The sequence below is a fragment of the Telopea speciosissima genome, chromosome 7, assembly GCF_018873765.1.
Source record: "Telopea speciosissima isolate NSW1024214 ecotype Mountain lineage chromosome 7, Tspe_v1, whole genome shotgun sequence".
In the NCBI taxonomy this organism is placed as follows: domain Eukaryota; kingdom Viridiplantae; phylum Streptophyta; class Magnoliopsida; order Proteales; family Proteaceae; genus Telopea; species Telopea speciosissima.
In genome coordinates, this window is record NC_057922.1 from 63935915 (window position 1) to 63954485 (window position 18571).

Below are 18571 nucleotides of genomic sequence, written 5' to 3' on the forward strand. Positions count from 1 at the left end.
TAATGTTAGGCAATTCGATCATCCATTATATATTGTTTATAATAATTAACCATTTGAGTCGACCCCCTTATTCCTCTTGTCTCAATAAGTTTTGATTGCTCATTTCATATCATTCTTCAGACTTTAAAACCCCTTCAATTTTTGTTGTTACAACAAAGCAAATTAAAGCTCATTCTTATCTCACTTAAAAACCCTTGTTTAACCCTTGTTTTGGCTTCTTTTAGTTCATACTTTTTCCTTTCTTCTTTTTTCTTTAACCCCCAAAAAAATAAAAAAAAAATAAAAAAAAAAACAACTCTTTTTCTTGAGTTGTCACTATTTGATTGTATTGTAGATAATACCTTTAATAGAGGGCATATATAGTTTGTGCTAGGTAGGAGCTATCCTTGAGCACTCAAGAGCTAGAGAGGACATATATGGTAGGTAAGGAGGGGCCAGAGCAACTAGCCCTAATAAGACCTTGGTTGATGATGAACACACTACTAGACTAGCTAGGATTAGTGGTAATAGTCAAAAAGTGTGGACTTGTTTCTTTTAAAGAGTTGGAGGGGTATAGCAAGAGCAAAGGAATTATAGTATATTTGCACCAAATCAAATATATAGTCTTAAAAATAAAAACCAACACAGAAGTGTATGTAGCTAGATCCACAGAGCTGATTTAAGGAAGTGTGGTGGAAATGGTTAAGTGGTAAATAGTAATGCTAATTAAAGACCCACAAACATGAGAATCTATATCTAACTATCTTCTGCTCTTTTCCAATAATATTCCATCAACTTGGAAGCAAAGCATGCTTACTGATCATAATCTACTACGCCATTATTATTCTCATTAATCTCCTCCATATATATATGGATCCATCTTTAGATGTGAGAGAGCCCCACCTGATGGATCGATGACTTGACCTCACCTCACCTCACCTCACCTCACCTCAGTCAAGGCTACGTTCTAAGATCTTATTGGCAGATCGAGCTTACTAATATACACAAATGGTACCACGTGTTGTGTTGTGTTGTTACCTTTAATTAATTAAAAACAATATATAACAACTGCAATAAGAACAAGATCAGAATGCCAAAAAAGTGATATTAATTAATTAAGAAGAGTAACTAACAAAGCTTTGATTATTACATTAAGGACAAACCCTACACAACTAATTCCATAATTAATAGGTAAGAAAATGTTGACAGAAGAATGGTTTCTCCCCACCACCTCAATGACATAATCCAATATGCACATTAATTGCCATCTTTGACATTGTCGATCAACTCCGGCCGGTTGGGGATACGTATTCGATCGACTCTCCTTAATTCAGCCGTGGCGGTAATTAGAAGATCCAGTCCAACAAAAATAGGGGTATTTGAGTCATTTGACAGGCGGCCCACGTGCACACAGGTACCATTGATTGATGATGAGGGTATTGGGTCTTCGATCTTGTAGTATTGTAGGGTGCAGCACGGCCATTGCCAATAAAGGGTGAGGGACAGTACTGTGAGGTTGAGGTATGGGGTTTGGGCCTCATAGGGTCACCATGCCATGAGGACATGAGGTTGTTGCCTCTCTTGTGCCCTGTGGGGGTCGGTCATCAACTGGTCAGTGGAGATCAAATTGATTATGATTTTAGTGATTTCTGACCTCACAGTACGTAGTACTCCAAGGCTTTGAGGGAAGGGAATATGGAAGAACTACTTAAAAACTAAGAAGAATCGAAGAAGTAATATGGACCACCACCACCACCACCACCACCAGCACAGTGCACGTGAGACTGTGTGACCTTATCCCTCCTTCTCTATGGTCTCTTTCTGAGACATGTCCACCACTACTACACGTGTGGGTTTTTCTTCGCTCTGCCACCCACCCCAGTTGTCACCCTCTCTGCTATCATCATCATCATCACCATCATCTTCTTCTTCTTGGGCTCTCCTCTTTATTACCTAACAAATTAATGATCCTATCTGCAACTAAGCTTTGCTTGCTCTCTACAAACGCAACCCACATCCACATCAACACACAAGTACTTCTTAATTCTCAGTATTTCTTCCACACCAGTACACATGGCTTCTTCAAAGTTGAAACTAGCTAGTTGTAGCTTTATTACTTGAATGAGTAAATATGTTCACATGGTAACTAGCTAGAACACTAGTAGCTAGCTAGAGCTTTTTAACTTATTAAAAAAAAAAAAAAAAAGAGTCTAAAAAAGCCTGAATCCTGAGAGATCAATCCGACATGAATATCCTTAAATCTTCCTATGTGTCGGCTTCATAAATAGGTACTATTACTACAACTACAACTAATACTAGTTCTCAACTGAAAAGGAAAATATTTAAAAATGAATGTAAAAGATGGGAGTGGAGGATAAAATAGCTGAACACAGAGAAGTCTACTTTTACTAAAGAAAGAATAAAAGATGACTAAAGAAGTAAAGAGTCTAAAGACTAAAGAGAGGGGAGGGGACCGTCTACTGTCTACGTCTACACTTCTCCTTCTCTCTCTCTCTCTATAGAATTTGGAAGTTGGGACTTGGGATCACTTCTTCTCGGGATCGCCAAACAACCCCTTTCCTTCCTTTTCATATATTGTTTCTTTCTTTCATCGATTGAGTTCTAATCTCTTTTTCTCAAAGTCTACAAGCGACTGCAACCACAGAACTAAGAGAGAGCAGAAAAGTAGATTCGAAGAGGACACCCAAGACAAGATTACACACCCTTTTTCTTTTCCTGAGTCCTGAGCCACCTTGATTCTTGAGTCTTCAGTCTTAGACACAGGACCCCCCCATCACACCTTTCAAATTTCAATCTTCTCTCAAATTCTATGTTTCTGGGCTGTCGCGTGCACCGCCAGCTGGTTTTTTTTTTTTGTTTTTTTGTTTTTTTTTGTTTTTAAGGGAGAATGTTCTCAGTGCTCCAGCAGCGGGCTGTGCCCAGACACATGGGCAGCCTGTGTAGGGGGCAGAGTGGTCATTGCACCCACCTCCATGTGCTTGGATTCAGCCTATACTGCGGCACAGAGAATAGCACCCATTTTTTTAAATATCCTTTCTCTTCTTCTTCTCTCTCCTCATGCTCGTAGCTATAAGTTTGTATTTAACAAGGTTTTAAAACTCGAAATCCGACAACAAACAAAAAAAAAAACTCGGGAACAAAATTGTTCAGAGAGGATTCCGATCCGAATCAGTTCAAGAATCTAAAGCTATTTTATGCTGAAAATCGAATGGATGCAGGAATCGAGAATCAGCCCATGAATCGATACAATTCAACTAGGATTCAACCAATTTGGATCCGATTCTGATTCAGGAAGCAACAATTCAACTAGTGTTTGATGACTAAAACTACTATTCACTCTATGGATGGAGTTTTCATCATCCATGGTTGAAAAGAGAATCTCTTCAGCCATTGGATCTTACTCTTTAATTGAATTTTTGAAAGAGTATTGGACGTTTGATAGTAAGGATGATAGTTAATGTTGAGATTCATTGTTTTAGGAGTTCAATCGTTACCTCAAATCACCGTGGATGAAGGGAATCTCTCTTCATCACGGGTGACATAAACTTTCCCCATTTTTGGCCATGTCTAGAGATGCAAAATGTAGTTAGGGGGAACAATAACCATGAATTCATATTTGCAATTTCTGCCTCCACACGGGTTCGACTGGGCCAAGTGAACCCAGTTGGATCCGACCTTCATTTTGGGCCTTCAAAAATCAGACCAGATGGTCCAAAACTTGATCTTTACTTGCAAAATACGAACAACGTCAAGCCCATGCATTTCATTAATTTCGGCAATTTTCATGAAAGGATTAATGTTTCCTTCACCCATGGGAAAAGAGAATCTCTTCACCAATGTTATGTGACGCTATGATTAGACTCTAGGTTCATTATTAACTTCCACTCTTTATTTTATAAGGTCAAAAATGATCTTTCCCACTGCAATCAGAGAATCAGATCACATGGTTGAAGAGATTCTTTCCTGCGTGACCATGGATGAAGAGAAACTGGGTTCTTGATACCTATAACTCAACTGGCACCCACACGTGTAGTAGGTGGGTTCTAAGTATGGATGTAAACCGATCGGATATGGATCGGATGTGATCGAATTCAGATTTTCAGGTACCCGTTTACATCCCTAGCTCTAAGGGTTTTCAGATACTTAAAACAAAGAACTTGACCATAATTCAATAAGCCCATTAACATCTCTAATTAGCTTGGAATAAGCTCAAGCCCACTGTCCATGGCCCTAGAGATGTAACCCAGACTGTGGCCGGCCCTACTGGACCACCACTTATATTTGCCTAATTTAGCTAACCTGGTCTGAGCCTGAAATTGTAGGTCAGGCTCATGCTAACCTCAACCTAGTTACGTTAAGCTTAAATATAGATGTCACCAACTGTGTGAAAATCTATGTGTCACCACTTGCCATACAAGAATGAATGTGGGTAATCCATACGATAATAGTGGGCCTTACATAGTTACATCCCTCTCAGGGGTCAATTTTCAACCTGACTCAAGAACCAGAATTAATTAAAAGGTGGCTATAAATTTGACATAATTTTCATAAAATTACAAGTGTCATTTCACAATAGTAGAATTTAATGCGGTTTATGTATTATTTTTTGGGACGAGATAACGCTGCTTGGTTTTTTGGCTTCGCAGGAGTGCGCATCGCACTTCCGTTTTCTTCGCTTCAGCCCCAACCCAACTCTAAATCTTTTAAGGGCTTGACATTGCCTTTTTTCTTATATAGGGCTAAGGCTTTTCTACGCTGGGGTCGTGTGACCCCTGCACCAGCACGAAGACCAATGAAATCACGCACAAGGATATCAATATGAATGGGATTTTTTGTAGTAATTTCGTGTGCTCCTATGTCTGTGCAGGAGCCATATTAACAAGCAGCGTTTTTTTTTTCCTATTTCTTTTTTTGGAAATTTTTACTCATTTTCAAACCTGTTTGTTTGGGGCTAAATCTACACTGACAACAAGGACCCAACCACATGCCAAATGGCAAGTGGTCAGAAAAAGCTTTTTTTCCACCAATATCATCCGACAGGCAAGACCCTCATTTGCCATATGGGGTATGTAATAGGGGTGCAACTTTTGCATAAAAAAGAAGAGATGGAAGAGGGATGGACAAGTGGGCAAGGAGAGTGCATTTTGGTGGATATTGGTTCATTATACACAGGGATCCACATGATTACTGAGGAAAGAAAAAAAAAATAAGTATCATCTAACACACAACAAGACCCTCATTTTGCCATGTATGGTATGTAATAGAGATGCTATTATTGCAAAAAAAATGAGAGAAAGATTGACATAAGGGTATGGTATATTGATATTTTATACGTCAAGCAAATGGAGGGAGGGAAGCACTCATTTTGGTAAGTGTTGGTTCATCATATAAAGGGCTCACAAGTTATTGGGAGAGAGAGAGGGTCAATGATTGTGAGAGGTGTGGATCAGAGCAGCGTGCCCATCCTTTTCCTATAAAAGATATGGGTACAACCCATATCTGATTTTCTCTGGGTTCAATTTGGGCTGGGCCTGGACATTGTGATCCCATTGGTAAGGGTGACCTAATCTGGATTGTGTTATTTCTAGTCAAATCAACCAAGTCCTTGTAGAAATGAAAATCTATAACGACACAGAAAACGAATGGAAAATGCAAAGGATATTGTCTATACGTCCACAGTGAGATGAAATCTGCTTTACTATCAATAGAGAATAGAATTACAGCCGCTCATCCTCACACCTCTTAGATTACAAAGAATAAACCCTCGCTAAAAATTTATAGTGAAACCTACAGGCACACATTACCGAAATACCCATGTAGCCCTAAACCTGGGCGACGGAATACAAGACATCTTACCCCCAACAGTCCTTTACCAACAACTTGGGGTTCATTCCAGGACCTGTTCTAGTCTTCTAGTCTAAATTTAAAGCTATAGAAGCTGATAATGGATTATCCTTTCCCCAAATATATAACTTGGGAGTATAATTTCTCTATTCTCCTGAGATTGTTGCTAAATGTGTGGTGGGGATTGTAGGATTTGACCGGCAGTTCTTATTGAGCATCTCAAATAGAATTTAAAGTTGAATTAGGCTTTACCCAAGCCCATTTTGGGAGAGGTTCTGTTTACATTACTGATCAATCTTAGCTTTTCTGTTTTATGAAACGAAAGAATATTTAATTAATTTAAATGTAGTGTCTGCAGCTAATTGTGAGTCCTAAGCATATCAAAAGTTTCAGTCTAATGAACTTCAATATGAAGAGTCCAACGCTCAAGCCAAAAGAGATAGTTTTGTGTTTTGGGGGGGGGGGGGGTTGGGTTATTAGGGTTTCAATATGATAGTTTTCTTCTTCGTTGAGATGAAAAAGAGACCCAACAACCACGCAATGGCTGAGCTAGCTGATCTACAACCACTCTCTCTCCCAATGATCGAGCTGCTCTTAGACCACCTGATTTTGTATAACGAACAAAAGACAAGGCAGCATACATGGTTGAAGCAATGCATAGGAATGGGAAAGATTTGAAATGGTGAGGAACATAAGGTGCTAAAATTTGGTTTCTTCCCCTCTTTTAGGTCAAGACTTCTGAAACCACCTGAGTTGGTCCAAATAATTGACAAGCATGCATAGTCCATCTGAGTTTGGCTATCATTTTATCTTTGCCAATTATTAATAAACCATAACATCTAGGTGTTATGATCATATTAAATGATAAAAAAAAATCAATCATGTCGACAGATTCCATATAACATGTAAATCACGAAATTGCTTAAACAGTTAATCAGGGTTTAAACAGACATTGTGTCGATGGACTTTTGATTGGCTAAAGGACCAATGGCAAAATGAATTCTCACCATTCAAACCAGATGATTGGGGCATGGATAACTGTAATTCTTATCTTGTTTCAGAAAATTTTGAAGTGGCACATCAAAATAACAAGGTTTAAACCCAACAAAGGAAACAAAATCGGCACCTTAACCACCGCACAAATGCATGACTCACGAGTATATATCTGAGTTTATAGTTCATATACTAAATAAATTCAGCAAAATATTCATACTGTTGGACTAAATGGATGGACCATTGACTGTTAGTCAAGGATGGTCTGACAAGGGACTGGTTTAAAAACATTGCTTTCTGTGGCCCCCTATTACATTATAATGCCAAGTCTGAAGTGTTTTTTTTTGGGTAAAGCCAAGTCTAAAGTTAGTTAACGCTACCTGATTGCATTAGATAGAAGTGTGATTTTTATGTATCTTACTGTCTGCTCTTCAGCTCGTGTGCATCAATTAACTGGTATATATCTCCCCTCCTTTGCCTATAAAGTGGCAGGTTCTCTCTGCATCAATTCACAAAATTGAACAAAGATGGAGAGTGGGGAGAATGGGGATGGAAGAAAAAAGGAACTGTTTAATTTCTGCAAAGAACAATACCTTCGAAGTTGAATTATAGAATAATCTATATCAGCGATAACAGTTGTCTCTTCATGTCCTGTGGTTGCAATTATTTCACCAAACTGCACAAGTAATGACCATTCCAACTCGTTAAAAACATTGTGGATTCTTACAATATTGCAAAGTAAACTTTACTAGTTCCAATATTTCTCTTACTGGTCCAGAAAGAGTAGAATGTCCCCATATCATGTAGCAACCACTAGATTCACGAGCTGGTGAACAAGTAACCACAAATACCTACAACCAGATCAAACAAATCATACACACAAAGTCACATCTGGATCACTCAAAATCACGAAGAGATAAGGGGAGGAAAAGGGGGAATACCTGGTTATCTGCCGCCCTGTACTTAAAAGAGTGTAAGGTGTCAATAAGTTCATATGAAATAATACTAAGTTTGTAAATAAAGCTATGATCTGTCATTACCTAATATTACCTATAGATCAATAGGATACAAAGTACAAGGAGAAAAAGACTCGAGCTAGGAAAAGCTTGAAGAGTTGGAAGAGACTAAAAACAAGCATGGTTGAGTCCTGGACCATCAAATTCACTATCTTCCCTCGAGGTTTGTTCAATAATTGAGTTTACTTTTTTTTACCCAAAATTTGAACAGAGAGTCGGTCAAAGTAGAAATCAGAATCTCGGTCACCACATAACTTCACTGCAACTGAGTGAAGTTCCAAGTTATTAGATGATCGTTTCAATTGTTCAGTTCTAGTATTAACAATTTACTCAAGTTATCTCACCCCAATACAAAAGTCATCAACTCTGAGAAGCATCCATTCAAATTTATACAACTCCATATTTCTTTCTTGTGTCCAGAACGTCTGTCTTAAACTTAACCAAATGAATCATATTGAATCCATGACTAGTATTCCCAATGCTTCATAAAAATGTTGAATTGTTATATGTGGGATCTTAAGCACACAGCACATGGAGAAGAATCTATCATGAAACTTGTTTCATACTTGTAGCAGTAGAGAAACCTGCACCAGTATATACCGAGAGAGAGAGAGAGAGAAGAAGAAGAAGAAGAAGAAAGCCAGAGCACTATAGGATGGACAGATCCCTATCGTGGACTAGTCACTTTATTATATAATACCAGCATTATTTCTTAGTAGGAATCCTACTAAGAAGCTATGTCTAATTACAATAATGAAACAAACCTAGAAAAAGAAACAACAACTAAAGTTGCGGACAACATTATCCAAGGATGGAAGGGTAAGTACTGATTTAAATTTGCTCTGATACCATGTAGCAGCAGAGAAACCTGCACCAGTACGAAGAGAGAGAGAGAGAGGGAAGAAGAAGAAGACAATATAGAAGGAGATGAAGGGGAGAAAGCTAAAGCACGACATGATGGATAGATCCCTATCATGGACTAGTCACTTTATTATATAATACCAGCATTACTTCTTAGTAGGAATCCTGCTAAGAAGCTATGTCTAATTACAATAATGAAACACACCTAGAAAAGGAAATAACTAAAAGTCCTATTCTAGTTACAACTGAATACTATCCCATGGTACACATACACTGCACCATGGTTCACCACACTCCCATGATATGCTTTAACAATACTCATTTAGAAGAACAAAAACAACAATAAACAAAAAGAATAATAATACATTCTTGCCTTGCTCTCTGAGCTAGTTCCCACAGAAGTTCACCAGTATGCATGTTGAATGCCCCAGGATAGCATATTAAATGAGCACCTGGTGTCCAAGTAAGAGATACAATATATTACTAATGATACTAATATGTACATGAGAAAGTTTAAGTGGAAAATAATAGAACCTCTTTGTGCATACAACATTCCAAGTTCTGGAAAGCGCATATCATGACAAATTCCTATCCCAATGCGACCTACATCTGCATTCCAATATTCACTTGAGTCAATTCAGAAGAAATTAAGATGCAAACTCTGGAAGGTAAAATTCTGAAAAATCCAAAGATGTAAATTAGAAAGTCCATTCAACTGAGGTTTTTAACATTTTGCCAGGGGAGAGCAGGGGATAAGAAAGAGTTGCCAGTGAAATACGAAAAATTCAATCCACACAGAAAAAAAGCAGTGTTATGTCGTTCCTTTATGTGCATAAGGTAAACTTTGATAACAAAAGTCGCTTTTATCAGTACTTAATATTCTCTGAGAATATCTGAGGAGAATTTGTCACTGAAGCATAAGAATGAGTTAAGAACAAGGCTCCTGAAAGGTCCATTGAGAAAACCTTGGATTTTTGTTCACTGAAGCACAACAATCCACAAAAAGGCCTTCAGCAGATTTATAGCAATAGAGACCCACATCATAAATATAAACAAAAACCATAAATATAGACAGGGAGCATCAGCAATTCCTGCAGACCCTGAATTTAAACAGATCATAACAGAAAAAATACAAGATGTCATGTCTCCATCATAGTTAAAGCTTTGGCTTCAATGTTGTTGAACATTAGTGGGACAGTTTAATCCAATAATCTTCATGATGGAAATTCTAACTGCAATACCCTGCACATGTGTGTGTGTGTGTGTTTCATTTACTGTCAATAAAAAGATAACAGTAAGAGCAAATCACACCTACATCCTAGTCTTGGTTTGTATTCTAATAGTGGTGATATGGAAAAAGACTTAGGGATGCAGGTGAGCCCATTATTTTTTTTTCAAAGTTATTTATCATAGATTTAGACTATGGTCAGAGGTGTTTTACTACAAAAGGAAACAAACTTCACCAATAATTGGTGTTCAAAGCTATGAATATGTAACGTTTTTACCTGTATCCACAATGGTGGGCTTTTCTCCAGGAGTGAAGGTGTTAGATTCCTTAAAGGAGATATCTCCTGGGATGTTGACATCAAATAGATGCATCTGCCAGTCAACGAATTTGTTCTTCAGAAATCCCATAAGAGTCCAAATGATCTAGAACACTAACTCATCTGAGAATTGAAACCTTATAGTGGACGTCACTTACTTTCCTATGCTTATCCATTAGCTTTCCATCCGTGCCAAAAACACAAGAGGTGTTGTACAACTGGTCCCCACACCGTTCTGGTATAGACCCGCCAACAATTGTGACTCCTTGATCATGAGCAACTTCAGTTAGCATCGAAAAGGATGGTGATGCATCTACGTCATCAAAATCTTCTGCATATTTGGAGAAGTTTTCAAATGCATAAGGACAATTCCACATTTCCTGACATACAAAATATGTAGACTGACATAAACAAATAAAGTATATCATGGCGAAAGCAGATGAAAATTTTGTTAAGAATAGTTGTATCAGGGGTACATATGTACATAACCCCTGTTTTATGTACTTTATGTGTCATTTGTATAAGGCCAAGGGCCTGAGTGTAATTATATATTTTTTTCAATATAAGCATGTTAGTCTCTTGTTTTGAGACATAACACACCAAACCAAAACCGTGGCTGCTCTCTTTAGCTTTCTTCTCTTCTCCTTCTTGCACTCTAAAAGATAACATGGTATCAGAGCATTGATCCTGCTGTTTGTAAGTGTTCGAAGGAAGTTTGGAGAGTGAAGAAGGTTTTCTTTCACTTGGTTGCTGCTGCTGTTCGAAGGTCTGGTTAGGTTATCTTCTCCAACTTGTTTCTCTCTTGTTTGGAAACCAAATGGAGTGCTTCTTAGTGCTTTAGTTTCGTTTGGGGGTCCTCTTTGATCTCCTTGGCTCCTCTTAAGCCTTCTGCAAGCATCCATTCATCCACAAGAGATCTCGGTTTGGCTGTTCTGCCCAGAATTTCCGCCAGCTAGAGTCTAGATTGGCACCTGCTCTTCAATAGAGCCTTGTTTGGCCATTGTTTATGGTTCATTTGCATCGTTTTTTGGTAAGGAGCATTACTCATCTTTCCTCCGCTGCTGTTTGAGTATTTTCTGAAGATCTACAAGTGTTTCTAGCCTTTTTTGGCTATTGTTTGCCCTGTTTTGTGCTACTGTTTTGAGAGAAATCTGTTTGCTTGAAGTGCTGCTGTTTACATCTTCTAAGTGGTTGATTTAAGATCAAATATGGGTGAGAAAAATGTTGAAACACCCTTGCCCCTTATGGAAACAGCTCCATCTCTCCCTTCTTCCTTTGAGAGCCCCAATATCCAACTTCCTATTGCCAAGCTTGAGAACCACAACTATTTGGATTGGTCCCGATCCATGAAATTGATTCTTCGGTGTAGGGGGAAGATGAGATACATCAATGGCAGCATCAAGGCTCCCCTCCCTACCGACCAAGGATACTCCAAATGGAACACTGAGAAATCTCTTGTGATGGCCTGGCTTCTTTTCTCAATGAAGCCTAAGATTGGAAGAAGATTTATGGGCAAGGAGACTGTCAAAGACATTTGGGACACTGTGGCCCGTATTTTTGATCGAGTTGGGGACTCTACAAAGGTGTACCAACTTCTCCAACAGATTGTTGGCCTGCGCCAGGGTGATAGAAGCATCTCTGACTACTATAGTCTTGTTGTGGGCCTGTGGGAGGAGTATGATCACTATAGAGATCTTCAGTTGTGTCCTAATGATGAGGTCAATGTGCACTGGTTGTTTGAGAAAGAGAGGGTCTTATTTCTCCTTGGAGGCCTTAATTCTGATTTTGAACCTCTTAGGGTACAAATCCTTGGCGGCCCAAGCCTTCCCTCACTGGAGGAGGTGTGTGGATATCTACAGAGTGAGGAGACCCGTAAGGGTGCCATGGGGACTGCTCCCACTGTTAAGCACTCTGCTCTGGTTTCTTCCACCCCTCAGGACTCCACTAAGGGAGCCGATAAGGGGGCTGCTAAGGGAGCTGCGAAGGGCCGCTTCTTATGTGACCATTGTGGCAAATCTGGGCATACGAAGGACTTTTGTTGGGATCTCCATGGGAAGCCTCCTTCTGGTTCGTCTGGGGGACTGAAAGGGCAGCGGAAGAAGGGACCTAAGGCTCATGTTGGAGTCCTTGAATCTGATCCCTCTTCTCTTTCCAAAGAAGACATTGCTGCATTTTGCCGGATTGTGGCCCATCTGGATGGTTCCTCTGCTACTCCTACATCCACTGCACTGCAAGCCTCTTCCTCCTCCGGTACTACACCTTGGGTCATTGACTCAGGTGCCACGGATCATATGACTAGTAGGTCTCAGCTGTATAACTCCTATTCTGTTTGGTCTGGGAAAGATAAGGTAAAAATTGCTGATGGTTCATTTTCTTCTATTTCTGGTAAGGGAGATATCCAGGTTGCACCACTTTTACCCTTGAAGTCTGTCTTTCATGTTCCCAACTTTGCCACTAACCTTCTTTCAATTAGCCAATTGACTAAATCTTTGAACTGCTTTGTCACCTTCTTTCCTACCCATTGTCTCTTTCAGGATTTGGTGACGAGGAGGGTGATTGGCAGTGGTCGTGAAGCTAATGGCTTGTATGTTTTGGAGATTGGTGCTTCCCCTGTTGTGCAAGCTCAGTGCTATGTTTGTGGGCAAGAAGGTGGACGTACTCAGGAGGATATTTTGCTTTGGCATCGTCGTTTGGGGCACCCTTCCTTTTCTATTATGATGAAATTGTTGCCACATTTATTTACTTCTTTTCCTGTCACTCATGTTTTTCATTGTGAACCTTGTCTATTTGCCAAAACTTGTAAAACAGTTTATCCATCTACTGGAAATAGATCTACTTCACCTTTTCATCTTATTCATACTGATGTTTGGGGACCTTCCCCTGTTACCTCTTTACGTGGCATCCGCTACTTTGTTTCTTTCATTGATGACTATTCTCGGGTTACTTGGGTTTACCTTTTGAAACATAAGAGTGATGTCTATGTTGCATTTAAAAATTTTTATGAGTTAGTGTATACCCAATTTCACACTCGGATCCAACTTGCCCGCTCTGACAAAGGTGGAGAGTATATGTATAGTGGTTTGGAAACCTTTTTTTCTGACCACAACATTATTCATCAGGTGGCCTGTGTTGATACCCCACAACAAAATGGGGTGGCTGAAAGGAAAAATTGCCACCTCCTTGAAGTGGCTAGATCTCTTTGGTTTACCATGCATGTTCCAAAAACCTTTTGGTCTGATGCCCTACTCACTGCTGTCTTTCTTATTAATCACATGCCTCCTAGTGTCTTGAACTTCAAGGTTCCTCTTGATGTTCTACCCTCAAGGTCTTCTTCCTTTTCTCTTCCTCCAAAGGTGTTTGGTTGTATTTGCTATGTACACATTAGCAAATCTGCCCGCACTAAATCGGATCCTAAGGCCCTAAAGTGCATCTTTCTTGGGTATTCCTCCACCTCCAAAGGGTATAAATGCTATCATCCTCTTACTTGTCGGTGGCTTCTCTCTAAAGATGTCCATTTCTTTGAAACCATACCGTATTTTCAGTCACCTCTTCAGGGGGAGTGTTCATCTCTTGGTGGTGGTGTTGAGGGTGAAGAGGTTCCCGAGTTTGTTTCATTTCCTTTCCCCTCTCTTGTCCCTATTTCCCCTTTTCAGATTGACAAAGGAAAGAAAAGTTCTGTGGATACTGTTGTTGAGGGGGAACCCTCTGTGGATACTGTTGTTGAGGGGGAGCCTCCTAGTGCACAGGAGAACAGAGAACAGGGGGAGCTACTGGTGTATACGAAGGACAGGAGAAATCCTTCTTCATGGCTTCCTATAAAGAAGACCTGCCAAAATCCTTCTTCGTCTCCTCATCCTGAGCCTCCATTCATCGAGACAGGTATACCTTCCTCTACTTCTACATCCTCAGACTTAGATCTTCCTATTGCTCACCGTAAGGGAACTCGGGCATGTACTAATCCCATTGCCAAGTTTGTTTCCTATGATTCTATCTCCCTTACAGGTATAGCCTTCACTGTGGTCATCTCATCCATCTCTATTCCCAAGAATGTAGCAGAGGCTATGGCAGATCCAAAATGGAGAGAAGCAATGAACACAGAAATGTTGGCTCTTGAGAAGAATCACACTTGGGACCTTGTTGAACTCCCTAAAGGGAGAATTCCTGTTGGATGCAGATGGGTATTCACAGTCAAGTTCAAGTCTGATGGTACTGTGGAGAGGTATAAGGCAAGACTTGTTGCCAAGGGTTATACACAGGTGTATGGCATTGACTATCAGGAAACCTTTACTCCAGTGGCCAAGCATAACTCCATTCGTGTACTTCTCTCAATGGCTGCAAATCTTGATTGGCCATTGTACCAGCTTAATGTAAAGAATGCATTCTTACATGGTGACCTAGAAGAAGAAGTATATATGCACTCTCCTCCTGGGTTCAAGCATCCTAGTGACAATGGGAAAGTGTGTCGACTTAGGAAGGCTCTCTATGGACTCAAACAGTCTCCTAAGGCTTGGTTTGAGAGGTTTAGACAAGCCCTCCTACAAAATGGGTATACTCAAAGTCAAGCTGATCACACATTGTTTATATAAAGGAAGGGCAGCACTATTATAGATCTCATTGTTTATGTTGATGACAGTTTGAGATCAAAGATCTCGGTCCATTGAAGTTTTTTCTGGGGATTGAAGTTTCAAGATCCAAGCAAGGGATCAATGCTTGCCAAAGGAAGTTTGTCCTTGATCTACTTACAGAGACAGGCTACTTAGGATTCAAACCAATCTCCTCCCCTATTGAGTAGAATCACAAACTAGGGGAGGATTGTGGTGAACCTCTTGTGGATGCTAAAAAATATCAGAGATTAGTAGGCAAGTTAATCTATCTCTCTCTCACCAGACCTGACATAACCTATGCTGTTGGAGTGGTGAGTCAGTTTATGCATGCACCTAAGGTGGGACATCTTGATGCAGTTTATAGGATCCTCAGGTATTTGAAGTCATGTCCTGGAAAGGGTCTTCTCTTCTCTAGGAATGGTCACTTGAGAATCGAAATTTATACAGATGCTGATTGGGCCGGGTCTATTTCTGATAGAAGGTCCACCTCTGGATACTGTACTTTTGTTGGGGGAAACTTAGTCACCTGGAGAAGTAAGAAGCAACCTGTGGTAGCAAGGTCAAGTGCTGAAGTAGAGTTTAGAGCCATGGCTCATGGTGTGTGTGAAATCTTGTGGTTAAAGAAACTTGTTCAAGAATTGGGGTTTGAGACAACTGAGCCTATGAGTCTCTACTGCGATAACAAGGCAGCAATAAGTATTGCTCACAATCCGGTTCAACATGACAGGACAAAGCATGTTGCGGTTGACAGACACTTTATCAAGGAGAAGATAGAATCTAAGACTATTTGTACTCCTTTTGTGAAGACAAATGAACAAGTGGCAGACATCTTCATCAAAGGACTTAGCTCTCATCACTTCAGTTTTATGTTAGACAAGCTGAGTATGTATGACATATACCACCCAGCTTGAGGGGGAGTGTTAAGAATAGTTGTATCAGGGGTACATATGTACATAACCCCTATTTTATGTACTTTATGTGTCACTTGTATAAGGGTGTAATTATATATTATTTTCAATATAAGCATGTTAGTCTCTTGTTTTGAGACATAACACACCAAACCAAAACCGTGGCTGCTCTTGTTAGCTTTCTTCTCTTCTCCTTCTTGCATTCTAAAAGATAACAGAATGAAAGCTGGTAATCCAAGAAGATTATAGTTACTCTATCTGGTCTGTAAAACCCAATGTCACAGAATGTGAACAGTGTCCAGCATTGCTCATTAGGGTAAACTAGATTTTGTTTTGTTCAAACTTTTTATCCTCAAACGGAGAGCCAGTTTTTAACTATATTAACAAATCCTAAAGTAAAACATAGTTGGAGGAGGTGCACATTCCTTTGAAGGCACTGCAACTTGGTCAACCTTATAACATCAAGCAGTTTTAATTGATATTCATTCTAAAAATATGGTCAATTAATGGAAAAGCAAAGTGTTTATGGAGAGATTCTCTTTGGAACCAAGGTTATAGGGTTTCTATATTAAGCTAACAAAGCCTTGGATCGCTTATCGACTTCTCATAAGGTAGTTAAGCATTTTCCTTCACCATGGTTTTAAATTTCGGGTTTTGATTTTAAGGCACTGAAATCAAAATCTGGGAAATTTAAGCACTTGAAACTTCAGGATATGTTTTAGATTTTAGGATTTCGGCCAAAATTTCAGTACTTTTTTTCATAGATTTAACATTATTTAACCTTGGTACTATTACTTAATATATTAGAATATTATACATAACTGCATAATGTAACTTTTGTATTAATACTTGCCATATCCCAAAAAATAAGTAAGGAACAAAGAAATACTAAACAAATAAAATAATGCACCAAAAGTTCAACATAGATTCCAAATTTTGCAATGTTTCAGCTGAAATTTTATTCGAAATAAAATATACTCAAATAAACAAAGCAGTGACTTTTTTGTTTTGGGTCCCGAGACCAAAATCCCGGTCTATTTTGAGCATTGTCCTTCACAGCAAGTTGTCTTACCAATGAACACTTGAGAGTTTGTACAACCCCACCCTGCGGGCCACTTGCACAAAGTAGACATTGAGATTCCCCAATAGTTTATAAATCTTGGAGAGCATATCCAAATGTGAATATGTCATGTTATGACATATATGGACAATGGTATCGTCCTGCCATATCATTGCAACATGATTAATGTGCTTAATAATAAGATTCCTGTGGCAGGATCTGATTATGGAGAGCAATTCATCCAAACTCTTGAACCAAAAGGTAGAAAACTAGCTATTCAATTAGATCTGCTTGAAACTAAGTTTGGGATCCTTCCCAAAAGTTAGTTTGCATATGCTAGTGTGGTCCAAACCCAGGAAAATTTATTTCATCGAGTGTTGACATCAATTGAGAGATTCCAAGCAAGGATTTTCCTGATGATTTGAATATTGTCCGATTTCCTTCTTGTGTCCTTTGAAATGGAAAGCAGATATCCACGATGACTTATTTTTCCTGTGCCTCTTTGTCGTTGAAATCTGGACTTCCATTCCAAAGCTTTTGTTTCAAAGATAATCATTTCAGCAGGGTCCTTGAAAGAGCTTTGAGAGCTAAAAGCTTCAGTAAGATCAGGATCAGTTTTCTTGTTTGCAAGATCTATCTTTGAGCATAAGAGTAACATCTTTGGAGAAATGAGAGCCAGGAATCAATTGAAAAGATGTAAAACGCATAAAATTGGAATAGAAGGGATGCTAAATCTGATCTGAAGTTGAAGAAACCTGATTCTAGGTCAATGAACATATAGTTCTCCATCTTTCTTTCACTATGCAAGAGAGTGCAAGACAGAAGGAGTTCTCTTGGTGTAAGAGGGAGTTTCCCATTGAACTAGGATATGCCCTTAATACAGATGGCTCTGTTTAATACACCCACAGAGGTAAGATCCATGATTCTGCTAACAGATGTGACAATCCTTTCTGAAAATAAAATTGAAGAAACAGGAAAGCCAAGGAGTTTATTACAGGTCGGCAAGTTAATATTGGAATGAAAAATCTTGCCTAGACCAAGGATCACTCGAGTACCATAACCATAATAATGGCAGATAATAAAATGAAAACGCAAAATAATAAAAGAAAGCAGGGAAATTGGGTAGGGGTTGAGCACTTGGGCTTACAGGCAAGACAACGAGCTGGGCACCCCTCTTAGCGGCATCTTCAATGGCTTTGCGTGCTCGAGCAATATTCTTCTCCTTGTCGTAACTTACTGTTAATTGGCAAAGTCCAACCTTGAACTGTAGTGCAGTGGATCAGTTGCAAATCCAGAAAGGTATTGCGAACAACCCATACAAATAAGAACCAAAAAACCAAGGAAACTCAGTCTTATCTCTACAAAACTTCATTCACTTGTATAGATTGATTTCACCATTAAAAAACAGATGAAAGTGCAACTTATATATCTCACCTTTGCTATTTTGAGGAGTGTCGATGGAACAGAGTGAGGGAGACTGGAGTACTCCGAAGCAAGAGATCGGGCCATCCCAATTAATGCGTTTGTGTAGCTTAAAATGGAGCAAGCAACCACTGCGTTATTATTTGGAGATTGTTCTTCGAACGGTCCGACAAGCACTGTTAAGTGTGAACTGTGAACTGTGTGAACTGTTTGTGCTTACATCGGTCGTGACTCGTGAGTTCGAGGCTCCGAGTCACAAATCATATAACTCGTTACTCCCCGACAAGCGACAAGAAACAAACGGAAATTACGGATTTTT

The 18571-nt window shown here is 39.4% G+C and overlaps 1 protein-coding gene across 1 annotated transcript; it reads right to left on the reverse strand.

The window, feature by feature from the left end:
• Nucleotides 1–7192: 7192 nt before the first annotated feature.
• Nucleotides 7193–18339, reverse strand: LOC122668776 (omega-amidase, chloroplastic-like). Its single transcript, XM_043865310.1, has 10 exons — nt 18265–18339; nt 17978–18094; nt 10417–10638; nt 10220–10313; nt 9249–9323; nt 9088–9166; nt 7779–7794; nt 7608–7688; nt 7431–7513; nt 7193–7336 (listed from the first exon to the last, which is right to left on the reverse strand). The coding sequence occupies exons 1-10, from the start codon at nt 18337–18339 to the stop codon at nt 7255–7257; spliced, it is 924 nt and encodes a 307-aa protein (XP_043721245.1). The 3' UTR covers nt 7193–7254.
• Nucleotides 18340–18571: the final 232 nt, after the last annotated feature.

What these genes read in the sequence shown, in the direction of transcription:
- LOC122668776 (XM_043865310.1), bottom strand. Translation starts at nt 18,339, where the DNA reads ATGGCCCGATCTCTTGCTTCGGAGTACTCCAGTCTCCCTCACTCTGTT. An exon ending in CACTCCTCAAAATAGCAAAG is followed by an intron (nt 18,095 to 18,264) that starts GTGAGATATATA and finishes ACTGCACTACAG; the next exon opens with TTCAAGGTTGGACTTTGCCA. An exon ending in TCTATAATTCAACTTCGAAG is followed by an intron (nt 7,337 to 7,430) that starts GTATTGTTCTTT and finishes GAATTGATGCAG; the next exon opens with AGAGAACCTGCCACTTTATA.